General features: G+C 41.3%; 1 protein-coding gene across 1 annotated transcript in view; it reads left to right on the forward strand.

Annotated features, from left to right (window-relative positions):
- Nucleotides 1-17,750, forward strand: part of ADGRE1 (adhesion G protein-coupled receptor E1) — a 90,059-nt gene that overhangs the window by 7,628 nt on the left and 64,681 nt on the right. The window contains exons 3-9 of the mRNA XM_084796281.1: nucleotides 3,433-3,579; nucleotides 5,006-5,161; nucleotides 5,317-5,436; nucleotides 8,409-8,555; nucleotides 9,374-9,514; nucleotides 14,990-15,130; nucleotides 15,216-15,362. Of these exons, the coding sequence (XP_084652407.1) occupies nucleotides 3,433-3,579; nucleotides 5,006-5,161; nucleotides 5,317-5,436; nucleotides 8,409-8,555; nucleotides 9,374-9,514; nucleotides 14,990-15,130; nucleotides 15,216-15,362 (999 nt within the window). The remainder of the gene's footprint in view (nucleotides 1-3,432; nucleotides 3,580-5,005; nucleotides 5,162-5,316; nucleotides 5,437-8,408; nucleotides 8,556-9,373; nucleotides 9,515-14,989; nucleotides 15,131-15,215; nucleotides 15,363-17,750) is intronic.

Below are 17,750 nucleotides of genomic sequence, written 5' to 3' on the forward strand. Positions count from 1 at the left end.
CACAGATGTGTCACCCAGGTGATTCTAAATTCAGTCAAACTGATAATGAAGATGCAGAACCACAGTCATTTATACATAAAAAAAAATCAGAATCATGCAATGACCTAGGAGGTCCTGTGTGATCTGACTGTGGGTCTCCTCTCCCCTCCCCTCCTCCTCTTTTTAAAAAATAATTCATTCATGCCTCAACTTTGCACTGGCCTTCTAGCTACCTGAAGAATCAGGAACGGTTCTGCTGTAGGGACTTTGCATTTATTATTTTTACTTATCTATCTCTGTAACTCATTTTAAAAAGAAATATTGCTACTGCATTATCTATCATCTATTATCATCATCTATCCATCTACCATCTATTTCTATCATCTATCTATCTATCTATCTATCTATCTATCTATCATCTATCTATCTATTATCTATCTATCTATCTATCTATCTATCTATCTATCTATCTATTCATCTATCTATCTATCTATCTATCTATCTATCTATCTATCTATCATCTATCATCTATCTATCTATCATCTATCTATTCATCTATCTATCATCTATCTATCTATCTATCTATCTATCTATCATCTATCTATCATCTATCTATCTATCTATCTATCTATCTATCTATCTATCTATCTATCTATCATCTATCTATTTTTATTGTAAGTTTAAGTATGTTGTTCATTCATTTTCATTGAATTCTAGAAAGTATTAATTTCTTTCTTTATTTTTTGACCCAGTGGTCATGGAGTAGAGTTGTTTGGTTTCCATGAGTTTGTAGGCTTTCTGTTGCTTCTGTTGTTGTTGAAAGCCAGCTTTAGTCCACTGTGGTCTGATAAGATACGGTTTTTGTTTTCAATTTTCCTGTATCTGTTAAGACTTGCTTTGTGACTGAGCATATGGTTCATGTTGGAGAAGGTGCTGTGAGGTGTTGAGAAGAAGGTATATTCTTTTGTTTTTGAGTTAAACTTTCTGTACATTTGATTTATGATGTCTGTTAGTTCCATTATTTCTCTGTTTAGTTTCTGTCTCTATGACCTGTCTATTGGAGAGAGTTGAGTTGGGTATTGAAGTCTCCCACTATTAATTGTGGGGTTTGATGTATGATTTAAGCTTTAGTAATCTTTCTTTTACAAATGTGAGTGCCCTTGCATTTGGGGAATAGATATTCAGAATTGAGATGTGATTTTGGTGGATATTTTGTTTGATGAATATGAAGTGTTCTTCCTCATCTCTTTTGATTAATTTTGATTGAAAGTCTATTTTTTTTTTAGATATTAGAGAGGCTATTCCAATTTGCTCTCATGATCCATTTGGTTGGAAAACCTTTTTCCAGCCCTTTACTCTGAGATAATGTCTAGCTTTGATGTTGAGGTGTGTTTACTTGTATGCAGCAAAAGGATGGATCCTGTTTTCTCATCCATTCTGTTAGCCTGTGTCTTTCTTTGGGCAATTGAATCAATTGATGTTGAGAGATATTAATGATCAATAATTGTTAATTACTGCTATTTTGATGTTGACAATGATTGTGTGTGCATTTTCTTTAGGTTTTGCTGGTACAAAATTATTTATTTCCTGTGTTTCTTTGGTGTAGTTAACCTTCCAGGGTTAGAGATTTCCTTCTAGTATCTTCTGTAGGGCTGGATTTGTGGATCGATATTGTCTAAATTTGATTTTACCAAGGAATATCTTATTTTTCCATCTATGGTGATTGAAAATTTTGCCTGGAATAGTAGTCTGGGATGGCATCTGTGGTATCTTAGAGACTGAAAGACATCTAACTAGGCCTTTCTGGTTTTCAAAGTCTGCTGAGAACTTGAGTCCAATTCTAATAGGTCTACCTTTATGTTACTTGACCCTTTTCTCTTGCAGATTTTAATATTCTTTTTTTGTTATATACATTTAGTGTTTTGATATTATATGGCGGGGGGCTTTTCTTTTGTGTTTCACTCTATTTGCCATTCTGTAAGAATCTTGTATGTTTATAGGCATCTCTTCCTTGAGGTTGGGGAGATTTTCTTTTACAATTTTGTTGACAATGTTTTCTGTTCCTCTGAGCTGGGAATCTTCTCCTTCTTATGTTGCTATTATTCTTAGGTTTCGTCTTTTTATAATGTTACAGGTTTCCTGGATGTTTTATGTCAGGAACTTTTTAGATTTCACATTTTCTTTGACCTGTATATCAATTTCTTATACTGTATTGTGTATGCCTGACATTCTCTCTCCCATATCTTGTATTCTGTTGGTGATGCTTACGTCGTAGTTTCTATTCTCTTAACTAAGTTTTTGTAGCTGCATGATTCTCTCAGTTTGTGTTTTTTGTTGTTGTTTTGATTTCCATTTTCAGGTCTGGAACAGTTTTATTCATTTCCTTCACCTGTTCTATTGTATTTCCTGTATTTTTAAAGGGGATTTTATTCATTTCATCTTTAAAGGCCCCTGTCATCTTCATAAATTTGGATTTAAGGTAATTTTTTTTGTGCTTCAACTGTCTTGGGATATCCAGGCCTTGCTGTAGTTGAATAGCTGGACTCTGGTGCTGCCATATTGCTCTGGCTGTTTTTGATTGTGTTCTTTAGATGGCCTTTAGTCATTTGGGTTTGGGGTTATTGTAGGTTTAGGCACTCATTTTTAAATTTATTTCTGTTAGATGGGTTTGTGGGGGGATGTTTTCCCTCTTTTTTCTGTTTCTTCTTTGGTTTTCTGGCCTGAGCAGACTGGGGTCCTGGTGACCAGATTCTTCAGTTTCAGTAAAGTGTCTCCACTGGTATTTTTGTGGCCTGTGTGACCCCTGGTGTTTTGGGTGCAAACATTGCCTCTTGCACTCCTAGAAGTGACATTGCTTCTGAGAAAGACATTTTCTGCTGAAGTTGTGGGCCTGAATACAGAGACCTAGAAATGCTGTGCAGTTTGAGGCTGTTGTCTCTGCTTTAATGGGAGTTGGCAGGAAGAGATCTGGGTCTTTCCAGGAGTCCCTGGTACCAGTGTGGCCTCCTGGAAAGCATACAGTTGTAAGCCAGAATATGGAGCCCAGGGGATAGTGTGCCATTAGCATAGATATTCACTCAGCATTTTCCTCACATCAGCATTGATGGATAGTAGTCATTGAGTCATAGTCTTTGTAGGAATCATGCCACCTGGCTCCTTCTCATTTCTGTTGTTCCTTCTTGTTCTGGTTTGGATATCTCTTATGCTCATATTTAAGAACCTAATCTTGGGTACTGAATACAGCAGCAACCATGCTTGTCTGTGACCTGTTCTTATAAAGACTAGATACTCTGTCCATTTACCTCTGTCTCTCGCACCCATAAGACACAGAGAAGATCACTCTCACAGGCAGTAAACTCTTAGGGCGTGGCTTTTCCATCCCTTTCCATGGTTCTTTGGAAGGCCCACTAAGTGCTTTAAACACACCCATACTCTTCTTTCCATGCTACCTAGGTGTGAATGAGTGTGAAGACACTACCACATGTCCATCTTATGCCACCTGCACTGACACCTTGGACAGTTATTACTGCACCTGTAAAAAAGGCTTCCTGGCCAGCAATGGACAAACACACTTTAAGGGTCGAGGAGTGCAATGTCAAGGTGAGTTTATGTTTTGTTACTTCCTGGGGAGACACAAATGTAATCCACTCTCACCCTAGATCAGGCACTGGCCACAGGCCAAAGAAACTATCCCCATACCACGATTAGGCAATTATTTTGTTTATTGCTCATATAACCATGTGGAGGGTCTTGTGAATCTGATGCAGAATGTATTTTGACTTCCTTAGTCTTAGGATTCACCTCCCTCAGGAGGGAAGTTCTTCGGTTCAGAAGAAATCACTAGAAAGTGTTTATATTCTATCAAAGCATTCTAGTGTTTGGTAGGGGTAGAAGGTCACATGCATGGTGGCTGGGTAGTGGGTGTAGTTAATCTCTGTCATTCCTACCAAATGCCCCAAATTTCTTTCTCTCTCTCCTTCCCTTCCTATTCACTCTTCATTTATTTTATTTTATTTATTTATTTATTTTATTTTTATTTATCCATTGGTACATCTAAATATGCATGAAGCTTTTCTTTTTCCTTCATGCCCTCTCTCCCTTCTTTCCTGCTTTTGTCTATACACCATCCATGTATTTGTCCATCCATCCATCCCTTCATCCACCCCTCCCTCCCTCCCTCCCTCCCTCCCTCCATCCATCCATCCATCCATCTGCATGCCCATCCATTATGCCTATAAATTTATTCATACATATCCATACATAGAAAACCCATATACACTCCCTTCCCTTCTTGGCCCACTCTCTCCTTTTCTTTTCATTTCTCTTTCTACTCACCTATCCATCCATTTGTCCACACATAGGGATACTCATTTCCAGACACACCCTTCTCTCCTTGGCTCCATCCACTTTCTTTTTTTAGGGGCCCGATTTATTTATTCATTTTTAAAAAATTGGTTTATTTGTAATTTATTCACTTTACATCCCAATTTTAGCCTCCTCCCTCATCTCTTACTGGCTCCAAACCCCTTCCTTTCCCCCTCCCCTAGTCCTCAGAAAGGGGAGCCCTCCTCCCCTACCATCTGACCCTAGCCTATCAAGTATTATGTAGACTTCTTGTATCCTCATCCTCTGTGGCCTGGCAAGACCACCCTGCCAGGGGGGAAGTGATCAATGAGTGGGCAACAGAGTCCATGTGAATTCCATAATGTAGGGAATACAGGCTGCCTCTGACATGGACTCCTCCATCCTCTTTTGTTTTTTGACTCTTCTTCCCTGTAAAAGTTCGCAGATAGATGTACTTCAAGACTCAGTATCTCAAGAAAACATATGGTGTTTGCCTTAGCCACCCAATTTTATGAACTGGGAAGCAGAGATGTAAGACTTCTCAGATTTAAACAGAGGGACCCCTAGACCCTACCAAAAATCACCAAAAAAAAATGATGATGAGCTCACAGAGAGAGGTTTATTTCAACCATTATTTCTAGGGCAAGAGCAGTTCATCACTCCAACCTTTTTCTTTGCTCAGATATTAATGAATGTCTTAGAAGCAATTCACCTTGTGGTCCTAACTCAAACTGCACCAATCTCCTGGGGCGAGCCAAGTGCAGCTGTTTTAGTGGCTTCTCTTCCTCCCTTGGGAAGATCTGGATCTTGGATAGTCCGGGTCAATTTCTCTGCACAGGTAACACTTTCTGGTACTTTGCTGTGGGCTTTTGGTGGTCAACACAACTCCATCCACGTTCTTCTTCTTCCTTTGAAGGGCCTGTTTTTATTATTTATTTATTTTTAAAAATGTATTTTAAAATCGGTTTTCTCCTCTGTTTCTCTGCCCTGCAGACATTAATGAGTGTCTGACAGTTGGAATCTGCCCTAAGTATTCCATCTGTTTTAATTCCGTGGGAAGCTACAGCTGCATCTGCCAACCCGGGTTCATCTTGAATGGCTCCACTTGTGAAGGTTCGCAGCACCTGGTCCTTGTCATTTCTCAGATGGTTTTGTCTGTGCTTTGGGAAGAACCTAGAGCTTAGCACCTGCCAGGCGGGCCACTCAGATACACCCCGTTATTTTTATTTTATTTTTTACTGTTATAAAATTTTATTAAAATACACTTGCATCAAATATTTATCTTTTCCAAATGCATATAGGGTTTACTTATTTGTAATAAACTACATACAGTAAGGACAGTTATGAAATAATCAAGAAGGCCATATGTAAAAGTTGCATTTAAGATGTTTAGCTCATTTGTATTTGGCAACCAACTTTAATGTTGGTGTTGTTGGTACTGTGAATGTGTGTGCTTCTCTTTCTTTTGCTTGGCTTGCATGAAATCACTTATTTCCTTTGTTTTCTTTGGCTTAGTTTCCCTTGTTATGTTGGAGTTTTTCTTCTAGTATCCTGTGCAGGGATGGCTTAACAGAAAAATATTGTTTAAATTTTGTTTTCTCATGGAATACCTTGTTTTGACAGTTTTGCTGGGTATAGTAGTCTGGGCTGGCATCTATGGTCTCTTATGATCTGCAAGACATCTGCCCAGGCTCTACTGGCCTTTCTCTGTTAAGAAGTCTGGTGTCATTCTAATGGGTCTGCCTTTATATGTTACTTGGCCCTTATTCCTTGTGCATTTACTATTCTTTCTTTGTTTTCTACATTTAGTGATTAATTGTTATGTGGCAGGAGGATTTTCTTTTTTTGGTCCAATCTATTTGGTGTTCGGTAAGCTATTTGTTCATTTATAGGCATCTATTTCTTTAGGTTTGGAAAATTTTCTTCTTTGATTTTGTTGAAGATATTTTGTGGCCCTTTGATCTGGTAATCTCTCTTTTGTATTCCTATCATCATCATCATCATCATCATCATCATCATCATCATTATTATTATTATGCTTTTTTTTTGAGACAGGTTTTTTTTCTGTGTAGCTCTCGCTGTCTTGGACTCACTTTATAGCCAAGACTGGCTTTGAACTCACATTGATCTGCCTGCCTCTGCCTCCCGAGTGCTGGGATTAAAGGCATGCACCATCACACCTGGCCTATTCCTATCCTATTATCCTTAGGTTTGGTCTTTTCATAGTGTCTTAAATTTCCTGGATGTTTTGTCTTGGAAACTTTTTGATTTAGTATTTTTTTGACTGATGTATCAGTTTCTTCTATTGCATCTTCTATGCCTGAGATTCTGTATTCCATCTTTTATATTTTGCTGGTGATGCTTGATTCTGTTATCTTTCTTAGGCTTTCCATCTCCAGGATTACCTTAGTTTGTGTTTCCTTTATTGACTCTATTTCCATTTTCAGGTCTTGAACAGTTTTATTAACTTCCTCCTCCCATTTGCTTGTATTTTCCTGTAATTCTTTAAGGGATTTACTAATTTCCTTCACCTGTTTGATTGTATTTACCTATATTTCATTGCGGGAGTTTATTTTTTCCTTAAAGGTCAATATCATCTCCATAACATTAGGTTTAAAGCTGTTTTATTGTGCTTCATGTGTGTTAGAATATCTAGTGCTTGGTGTAGTAGGGTAGCTAGGTTCGGGTGGTGCCATAGTGTCCTGGGTTTTGTTGAGTGTGTTCTTATGCTAGTCTTTACCCATCTGGTTGTCCCTGGTGTTGGCAGACTTGGAGGACCCTGATTGTTGATGGCCTCTGGGACTGCAGGTAGAGCTAGGGCCTGATGGTCTGAGGGCATGGTGGAGACCACATTGCAGAAGGTGGTTCTCACCTGGTAGTCTCTGATGGTTGCTGTCTCTGGGATTTTAAGCAGGGTTAGGACCCAGGAACTGGAGCCCAGATAGCATGGTGCAGACCACACCACTGCTGGTTTGCCTGGTGGGATACCACAGGCAGGGAGTTGAGGGAGGGGTCTCACCTGTCATTCTCTGATGGCTGCTGCCTTTGGGATAGCTGGTAGGGCTGGAGGCCAGGATCTGGAGTGTGGACATCACTGTGGCTGAGTTTGCCAGGTGGGACCCTGTAGGCACTGAACTTGGGTAGAGGGGTCTCACCTGGTCACCGATTCTTTTTAAATTTAATTGTTCACAAAGCCTCCTGCTAAACTCCCTTTTCTTTGCAACAATTTTCTTCCCTCCTTTCATGCCTCTGTCTTGGCCCCATTGTGCTTGACTTATTGATGTGCTTGTGTGACTATGTGTGAGATTTTTTTTTTACTCTATCAAGGACAACTTAACAGTGTCTACACCACTGAAGAAAACCTCCCTCCCTATAGTCATCAGTAACCATAGCTTCTCAGGGAGGGGTGGGCGGTGCCTCAGAAATAGCCACATTGGGTTGTGAGTTCATGTGCACAACAGTTCTGTCACATCCAGAAGATGTTGTATTTCACGGTACTTCTCATCCTCTGGATCTTACATTTTTTTTCTGCCCCATTTTCCATGCACTTCTTGATTCTTTACACTAGTTTGGGCCTCATTCATGTGGAAATGCCAATCAGTCCCAGAGGAAAAGCAGAGGCAATCAGATTTGTTGAGGCTCATGTTTTGGAATCACTTGTGCATTCTATTGGCCAACACAAGTAATAGGACAAGATGGATTCAAGGAGTTGGGGAGCAAGATGTCATTCCCTCATGGGAATAGTGAAGAATCCACATGGTGTCTACAAACCACATCCCAGAGTGTGGTTACAGGAGATATGGAGGACTATGGCTATTTTTGAATGTTGATAATTATTTTTTAAATTCTTCACAACATTTCTGCTTACACACCGCTGGCCAGGATTTATTCTTATGCCTTTGTATAGCTTAAAGGGAAGATGGAAAGCATATCTCTTTGTGCCCAGAGAAAAGGAGAACACGTGTGTATTGGAGAGTTTTCATCTCGTCTGCTACCATTTAGCATGCAGAGTGCATCTCTACTGTGTACTCTTCACTTCTTCCTCTCTCACTTAAATTTTCCTGCATTTTATCCCAACTCATCAGATAAGGATGAATGTGTGAATCATAACGTTTGTCCATTGCATGCAACCTGCCACAACACTCATGGAAGCTATTATTGTCTATGCGACTCAGGATTTGAATTTAGTGGTGGAGGGCCACAGTTCCAGGACCCGGAAGGATCCTGTGAAGGTAGGTGGAGGTGTTGACTGGGAACTCAAGTTAAACCTATTTGAAAAGACAGTGATAAAAGACTTGGGTTTAAGGTGAGTGCAACACGTGTGTGTGAGTTTGAATGCGTGTATGCCATGGCATGTGTCAGATGGTAACTTTTGGTGTCAGTCCTTGACTCCCACCTTCTTAGAGACAGGGTCTCTTTTCTGTTCACTACAGTCTACACCAGGCTACTTGGCCCATGAGATTCTGAGGATTCTCTTGTCTCTTGTGTCTCACCTTACTGTGTGAGTGCTGTGAGTAGCCAGTGGTACATGGGCTTTGGGTCCATATAATCCCACAGCATATAGCTACTTCTGAGATGTGGAAAAAAAAGACACCATGAACAAAGGCACCTTGAGGAAGACAAAATTAATTTGGGCTTATGTGTCCAGAGGGATGAGTTCATCATGATGTGAAGGCATGTCAAGGGGTAGAAGGCATGAAAAGGAGTAAGAGATGTGATGGCAGAGGCAGGAAGCTAAGAGATCACAGCTCACCCACAGCATTGAGCAGAAAGGGCAACCTGGATAGGGTGAAGCTATATAATCTCCAAGCACACTCCCTAGTGACATACTTCTTCTAGCTTCACCAGAACCTCCAAACAGCATCACCAACTGGGGACCAAGTGTCCAGGTGCCTGAGCCTAGGAGGTCATTCTTATTCAAGCCACCACATTCCACTGCCTGGCCTTCACAAGCTTGTGGCCATATCATAATGCAAGATGCATTTAGTTACAGCCAGAGATTTCCTAGCTCAGACATCATTGTTTTGTATAACTTTGACTTTCTGTTTAGATGTGGATGACTGCTCCAGAAACTCAACCCTTTGTGGTCCTACCTTCATTTGCATCAACACCCTGGGGTCCTACAAATGCTCCTGCCCATCTGGATTCTCTTTGTCAGCTTCCCAGATCTCTGGTCATGAGGAATGTACAGGTAATCGCCCCATCCATGTAGAAGACTTGCCAATGGGTATTACATGAATCTCAAACATAGTGGCTTATAGCAGTGGCCATTTGTTCTTGTTTACAACAGGTTAGTTTTTTTTTCTTCTGTTTTATTTAGTGTTCTTAGCAGCTGTGCCTACAGTTGCTGGTAGGTTCCAATAGTTGATCTCTTCTGGTTGGGTACTCTACTCAGACTCCCACTGTCCACAGTGACACTTGGGGCTTCCTTGAATATGGCTCCTGTTTAGAAAAAAAATGTGTTTCCAAGAGGAAGAATGCAGAATATGCCAGGTGTTTTGAGTCTGTGCTTAAAGATGTCAGAACATCAATAACATCTCATCCTAACAGCCAAGAACCAACCTAGAGTCCAAAGTTGCGGGGGGAGGGGGGCTCTGTATATCATTTGGTTAGTTTTGATTGTGAGTTTGACACAATCTAGAGTCACCTTGGAAGAGTGTTTCAATGAGGAGTTGTCTAGGTCAGGTTGATCTGTGGGTATGTATTCTAGCTTCATTCTGTTGCTGTGACAAACATCATGACCAAAAGCACCTTGAGGAAGAAAAGGTTTATTTGGCTTATATTTCCAGGTCACAATTTGTCACTGAGGAAAACTGGGGCAGGAGCTTATGGCAGGGACCATGGAAAGATGTTTATTGCTAGCTCACTTTCATATTTGCTCACAGACTGATGCGGTTAGATAGCTTTTGTATACAATTGAGGACTACCTGCTTGGGGAATGATACCACTCACAGTGGACATGGTTCCATCAATTAAGACAATGAGAGCAACTACTCGTAGACCAATAAAGATAATTAATGAAGTTTTTTTAAAAAAAAAATGTTCCTAAGCTGTGTCAATCTGATGGTAATGCTAACTAGAACAGCATGTCTGTGGAGGATTGTCATGATTGTGCTAACTGATGTGAGGTGATCCTCCCACCATGGATAGTGCCATTCTGTGTGTTAGGTCCTGGACTATGTTAGAGTAAAGAAAGTAGGCAGAGGAGTGAGTATTCATGCCTTCACTTCTCTGTTCTTAAAAATAAAATAACTTTTTATTGATGCTTTGTGAGTTTCACATCATGCACCTCAACTCCACTCATCTCCCCATCCCCTTTTATCTATCATCTGCTCTTATACCACTCTCTCCAACACACACACACACACACACACACACACACACACACACACACACACACACACACACCCTCAAAACCCAAAACTAAAATGAAACATAGAAAATATCTCATTGTGGAAACTGTAGCATGTCACAGTGTGTTCCACAGTGTACACCCCCTGTCTACACACTTTTACTTTCAAATGTTTATTGCAATGAGTCATTGGTTTGGTTTGAGGTCTCTAGCTTCTGTGACACCATCAATATTGAGGACTCATCGGGCCTCCTTCTGGTTATCCTGTTGTTACCCTGTGTCGTGGAGATCCTGCAGTTTTGAATCATTAGGACTGGATCTTTTCTGCCTCCCAACAGATTTATGCAGATTTTTTAATATTATGTAGATTTTTGGGTGGGCCAACTTGAAACCAGGGTGACTTCTCCTGCACTTCTGGGGTTGCTGGCTAGACAATCCAATGGTGTTGTCAGCAGGAGGCAGGATCAGCTTTTCTGTTATCACACCCTTGAGCCTGGGACTCACTGGCCTTCTGATACTCATGCCTCTAAAGCCAGATCCATTGTGCTGCTCAGTCCACTCTCCCAAGTGCTGCAGCAAGCAAAGGGCTGGGACATCTCTTGTCTCATAACCTTGGGGCTGTCTCACCTACACCTTTGCCACCAGGGCCAGCTCTTCTGTGCTTCCAGGCAAGGTGCAAAGCCCGCTCTCCTGAGTGCTGCTGCTGCTGGTGAGAGGTGGTGCCAGCTCTTCAGAACACCACAGCCACAGTGAGGGACACAGACAGTTCTGCTTAACCCTTGGGCATTCACATTGTCACTGGCAGCCTGCTGAGACCAGAAATGTCCCTGTGATCTTTAGTAGCAATATGCACCATGAACATCAACACTGACCCCTGCACCTACATAGCCATAGACCCAGATATGGGCTCTCAATGTCAACACAGATTGAGATTTCACCATGACCTTTGGTCTGGCTACTCACAACAGGCTATTCCTCTCTATCCTTGTATCTCTAGTTCCATCTCTCTTTATAACGCCTAACCTGTTCCACTTTTCTTTCTTTCTCATCTGTCTACTGTGTACTTGTACACTGTAGTGGCTTGCTGCAGGCTGGCCACCCAGCTCACTGGTCTATGGGTGACCTCCTCTGTCTGTGCTGTGTGGTGTGGTGGCTAGTATGCCTCTAGGTGGTTACAGCCTGTCCACGTGGCATGGTGATGGTCTGTGGACATCTTTCCCCATGTGTGCCACATAGTATGGTGCTCAGCAGGTCTCTCTCTCTCTCCCTCTCTCTCTCTGTCTCTCTGTCTGTCTGTCTGTCGTCTGTCTGTCTGTCTGTCTGTCTGTCTGTCTGTCTCTCTCTCTCTCTCTCTCTCTCTCTCTCTCTCTCTCTCTCTCTCTCTCTCTCCCCCTCCCTCCATCTGCTCTTGACTGTGGATGTGGCTGGATGTTTCAAGTTCCTACTTTGGTTTTTCTGCAATGATAAAATTGTAAGCCTAATAATTCTTTATCCCATAAATTGCTTCCCCCCCCCAGATTATTTATTAAAGTAACTAGGAAAAAAAGACTAGGATAGTGAGCCATGTGTGTGTTCAGGAAGTGGAGGGGAAAACAGCAGCCATCTTTGGTGTAGCTATCATATAATGGAGCCCAGCTCACTTCCTTCAGTCTCCATGAGGGGACTTGTTTTTTCCCACTTAAAATATTCTATTTTGGTAACTTGCTGTCCTTCCTCTGAGTGCCACCAGGTCTCCCCATCCAGGGGATATGGTCAAATGTGAGGCACCAGAGTACGTGAGAAAGTCAGACCCCACTCTCCACTCAACTGTGGAAAGTGTTCTGTCCATTGGCTAGATCTGGGTAGGGGTTTAAGGTTTATCACCTGTATTGTCCTTGGCTGGTGCCTTAGATTGAGCGGGACCCCTGGGCCCAAATCTGCCTATCATAATGTTCTACTTGTAGGCTTCTAGGACCCTCTGGATCCTTCTACTTTGCTATTCTCCCATGCTTCTCTGATCTAGAGTCCCATTAGGATGTCCTCCCCTCTGTCCCAGTTTCCTGGTAAGTGAAGGCTTTTGTGGGACATGCCCCTTGGGCTAGTATGCAGATATAAGTGAGTGTATACCATTTGAGTCTTTCTGCTTCTGGGTTAACTCACTCATTATGATTATTTCTAGCTCAATCCATTTATCCACAAATTTCGGGAATTCCTTGTTTTTAATAGCTGAGCAGTATTCCATAGTGTATCCCCCTCAGGAACAATCATAGGGGAGGGGAATAAGGGGAAAATGGTAGGGAGGGAAGAGTGGGAGGATACAAGGGATGGGATAACCATTGAGATGTATCAAGAATAAATTAATAAAAAATAAAAATTCTATTTTTCACAACTTACTAACCTTCATTAGCTTATGATATTGTTATAAGAAACACAATGGAATGGAAAAAAATTAAAAGGACCTAAGAGGTAAATTGATTTGGCCTCATGAGTTCTCACAAAGCTTTTCAGAATCCCTGTCAAGTCTGATAAGGCCATTTCTGTTAGTGTAACAAATATCTGAGAAAAACATATTTTGGATAAAGGGTTTATTTTAGCTAGTTATTGAGGAAGGCTCAGCCTTCAGTGCTTGGCTCCATGGATTCTGGGCCTGTGGTGAGGCAAAACCATGACAACAGCAGGTGGCAGAAGTTACTCACCATATTAATTACTTTCCTCTTTGCTGCAACGAAAAAGCAAATTAAAACTTATCCCACAATAGCAAGTTAACAAAGGGCTTATACAATTGTTCACAGTTCTAGAGTGCTCTGCATCCTTGTTAGGAAAGCATGGGGAGCAGGAGCTTGAGGAAGCTTGTCAGATTTCACCCACAGCCAGGAAGGAGAGAGAGAGAGAGAGAGAGAGAGAGAGAGAGAGAGAGAGAGAGAGAGAGAGAGAGAGAGAGAGAGAGAGAGATATGACTGCTGAATACTTCTTCTTTACATGCTCCCCAGGACTCCAAACAGTGATGCCTACATCGAGGGTGGGCCGCATTCTAATCTAAGTAATCCTTCACAGATGTTAAAAATGTGTGTGTGTGTGTGTGTATGTGTGTGTGTGTGTGTGTGTGTGTGTGCATATGTGTGTGTATATGTGTGTGTATGTGTGTGCATGTGTGTGTATGTGTGTGTATTCTCAGTCAGTTCTCACATCCCACCATGGGGGTTCTGGGGATTGAACTCAGGTTGTCAGGCTGAGCCATCTTGCTGGTCCTGTGCTATTACACTTACTGTGAAGCAGACATCCCTGAACCCAGAAGCATCCTCACATACTTTATATCTACCATTTCTTGGCTGCACAGAGAAGTCCCATTTAGAGTTTGCTACTGTTATAGTTAGTGAGGTGAACCTGGGAGAATGGAGCCTAAAATAGAGGTACACTAAAGTCTCCTTTGATGGCCAACTTTATTCAGAGCATGAGACGATTTATGTTCTGGGGGTTAAGCAAGGTCATATGAGCAAAGGTCACATGAGTCCAAGCTATCTATAAACACAGGGCAAGGTGTGTTCATGTAAGTTTAAACTGCGCACAGCCACAAGGACAACTTGTGATTGGAATCATCATCTGAATAATAGCAAGATAATGAAGTAAACCCATTTTTACTGTTATTACTCTTATTTACTACACTAAGGAGGGACGTGGAAGCATATTCCAAGAGCAACCCATGTTATGGAAGAACAGAGGTCACCAGATTCTTGTCTTGTTTTCTTGAAATTTCTTCACAAGCTCTCAGAGTTTCTCCTCACACAGAGCCTCCATACACAGACTCTGTACGCAGTCCAGGTTTTGCTAAATATATGCCTCGATATTCTGACAGAATCCCCCCAACAATCCATTTATTTACTTTTATTTTTTCCTTTGTTCTTTTTAGATTTTATTTTATTTTCGGGGATATACATTTATTCTATTACATATAAGTAGAAAAATTACATACAGCAAGAAGAACCATGAAACAATCAAGGGATCACGTGAATGTTACATTCAAGGTGTTTTGGCAAATTGAATTTGGCATGTAGCAAAAGCCAGTGGCCTACATTGATTCTTTCTCTGCTTTGGCTGTGGATATGAACAGCTACTTCAAGTTCCTTCCTTGACTCCCCCACAATGATGACTTCAATCTGGGGTTGTGAGTTGAAGTAAACACTTTCTTCCTAAAATGCTTTTCGATAGGGTATTTTTATCACAGCAACAGAAGTGAAACCTGGGGACGTGGGGGGGGGTCAAGCTGAGGTCCTTATGCTCACACTGCAAGCTCTCTCCCCACTGAGCCTGCCCTCATACTCACTCTCCACTGTGTAGATATCGATGAGTGTGATGACGCATGCCCTTCCAACTCATCCTGTACCAACACTCTTGGGAGTTACTTCTGCACTTGTCACCCTGGCTTTGTGCCGAGCAATGGACAAGTGAATTTCACAGACCCAGGAGTGGCATGTGAAGGTGAGCAGAGGATTTCCCAGTGGGCTTAGGTATACACTTCTCCTTGCTCCTATGACTTTCTTGTATATTCGATTTTTTTTTACAGATATTGATGAATGTGTCCAAGATCCATTACAATGTGGAATAAATTCTATCTGCACCAACGTCCCAGGCTCCTACACCTGCCGCTGCCTTCCTGGCTTCCAACTTGACCCAGAAGGCTCCCAGGCATATGGAAACTTCAACTGCAAAAGTAATGTCTTAGTGCATTGGAAAGAGGAGCTATGTCATTGCTTTACTCAAAAAACCTTTGTTTTTCCAATAACTGGGTTTTCTACTTTCTTTCATTTTGCCCATGAAGTATTTTCCTACCTACTCTTTCCTTTACTGGTTCATTGGTACACTCCCATTTAGAGTTTGCTACTGTTGCACATAAGCTGAGTGCACATAAGCTGAGTGGATTTTGGATTAACCATCTTTTTTTTTTTTTAGACAGAGTTATGTGTAGAACAGGTTATTTCGAACTCACTACTGGCCTTGAACCCCATTCCTCATTCCTCCATCTACCAACTGATGGCATCATATGATCATACCCAGCTTGAAGTATATACTTAAAAGAGTGGAGATCAAAATTTCCCAGATTACAGTATGTGCAAAGATCTGGGGTTCACACAAAGTGAGAGGATCTAGCTATTACTGAAATTATGGGTGGAGTTCAGGCTCTGACACTTTGGTGTCTTATGAAAACATTTAGTTTTTTCTTTCGAGAACAATGAACGGTTGTTTGTTTATTTATTTTGGTTTTTCAAGATAAATATCCACTGTGTATCTCTGGGTGTCCTGGAACTTACTTTGTAGACCAGGATGGCTTCCAACTTGTAGAGATCTGTCAGCCTCTGCCTCTTACATTTTGGAATTAAAGGTGTGTGCCACCACCACTTGGACTAAAAATTTTTTTAGTAACAGGTTTTAAAAAAACTTCAGCTAGGTTTACAATACTGAGTGTAAATATGGATGGGAGAGGAGCTCATGAGCTCCCTCTTACTGAGGGACAGTAAATGGCTGCCCAGGGAGGGCCAGTTTTCTTTAACGGTATGGCCCTGTGTATTAATTACTTTTCTGTTGCTGTGATGAGACACCATGCCCAAGGCACCTTTTAGAAATAAAAGAGTTTATTTGGACTTATGGTTCCAGAGGTTAGAGTATATGATGGTAGAGAGTGACTGAGGAAGACACCCAACGCCAACTTCTGGCTTCCATATGTACGAGCATTTATGATATACACACATGAGCATGTTCACAAACATGTACACCACATACACATAAACTAAAGTCTAAAACAGAATGTACATAGCCTGAGTGGCTGCAATGAAACACAATAACAACACAAGTTTATCTAAGATCCTCCTCATAGCGGTGAGAATGTCACCAGTCCCATTCAGTCTTCCACACACTCCTTCCCTACTACATCTTTTTGTCTTTTTCTCACAAAGAACCTTATAGAAATGTGTATCTATTTTACCTATTCCTTCCTCCTTTTCATTTTTTATTTATGATGCCTAACACAGTGTAAATGCTATGCCAGTTACTTCTGAGGAAAAGATGTAAACCCTCTCCTCCTCTTACTCCCCCCCTCATGCTCCGTTTTCTCTCTTTCCTCCTTTTCCCTTCATTTCTCCTTCTCCCCCTTTCCTCTTTATCCTCTACCCCTCCTTTCTTGCTCCTCTTGTCTCCTCCTTCTCTTCCTCTTCCCTCTCCTCCTCCTTTCCTTCCTCTCCTGCATTTCTCCCACTTCGCCTTTCTCCCTCTCTTCTCCTCCCTCTCCTTTTCTCTTTCCCTTCCTCCCCTTCCTCCTTCTCTCTTTTCCCTTATTTCCTCTTTCACCTCCTCTCCTCCCATCTTCCATGCTTCCTTTTCCCCTTTGGTATTTTTATTTTCCCCATAGTTTCTTCCCTCTCTTCTCATATCTTATGTGTTTTGTTATTCTTTACAGCCCATTCATTAAAGTCCCCTTCCAGCTTCCTGTTTGCTTTTGCCTTCATGTCTACTTACATATATTTAACCTGCAGAGATCAAGACCTGTGTATGAGTGACAATATGTGGTGTTTGTCTTTCTAAGTCTCTGTTACTTCAATGTAATACTTCCAGTTATATCTATTTTCCTAAAAATATTTTATTTATTTCTTATGGATGAATAATAGTCATATATATATATATATCACATTTTTATTATCCACTCGTCTGTTGGTAGATATCCAGGCTCCTTTTATTTCCTGCTTATATTTTCATACTTGAAAAAAAATACTTCAGGCCTGCACCAACTTGCTTACCTTTGTTTATCTTCGATTTTTGTAACAATGATATCTTAGTTACTTGTTAGTGTGAAAAAAAAAGATACCATCGCAAAAGCAACTCACTGGAGCAAAGTTTTATTCTGGTTATGGTTCAAGGTTATGATGGGAAGTGAAGGCAGTCGGTCACATCACACCCAGTCAGGAACAAAAAGCGACGTACGTTGCTGCTGCTGCTGCTGCTGCTTGATATTCCCATTTTGTGCTGTGCAGGATCTCTCTGCCCAGGAGATGGTCCTGCCAACAACTAAGATGTGTCTTCCCATACCAATGAACCTACTCAAGATGAT

This window comes from Acomys minous, assembly GCF_964271855.1.
Source record: "Acomys minous genome assembly, chromosome: 9".
In the NCBI taxonomy this organism is placed as follows: domain Eukaryota; kingdom Metazoa; phylum Chordata; class Mammalia; order Rodentia; family Muridae; genus Acomys; species Acomys minous.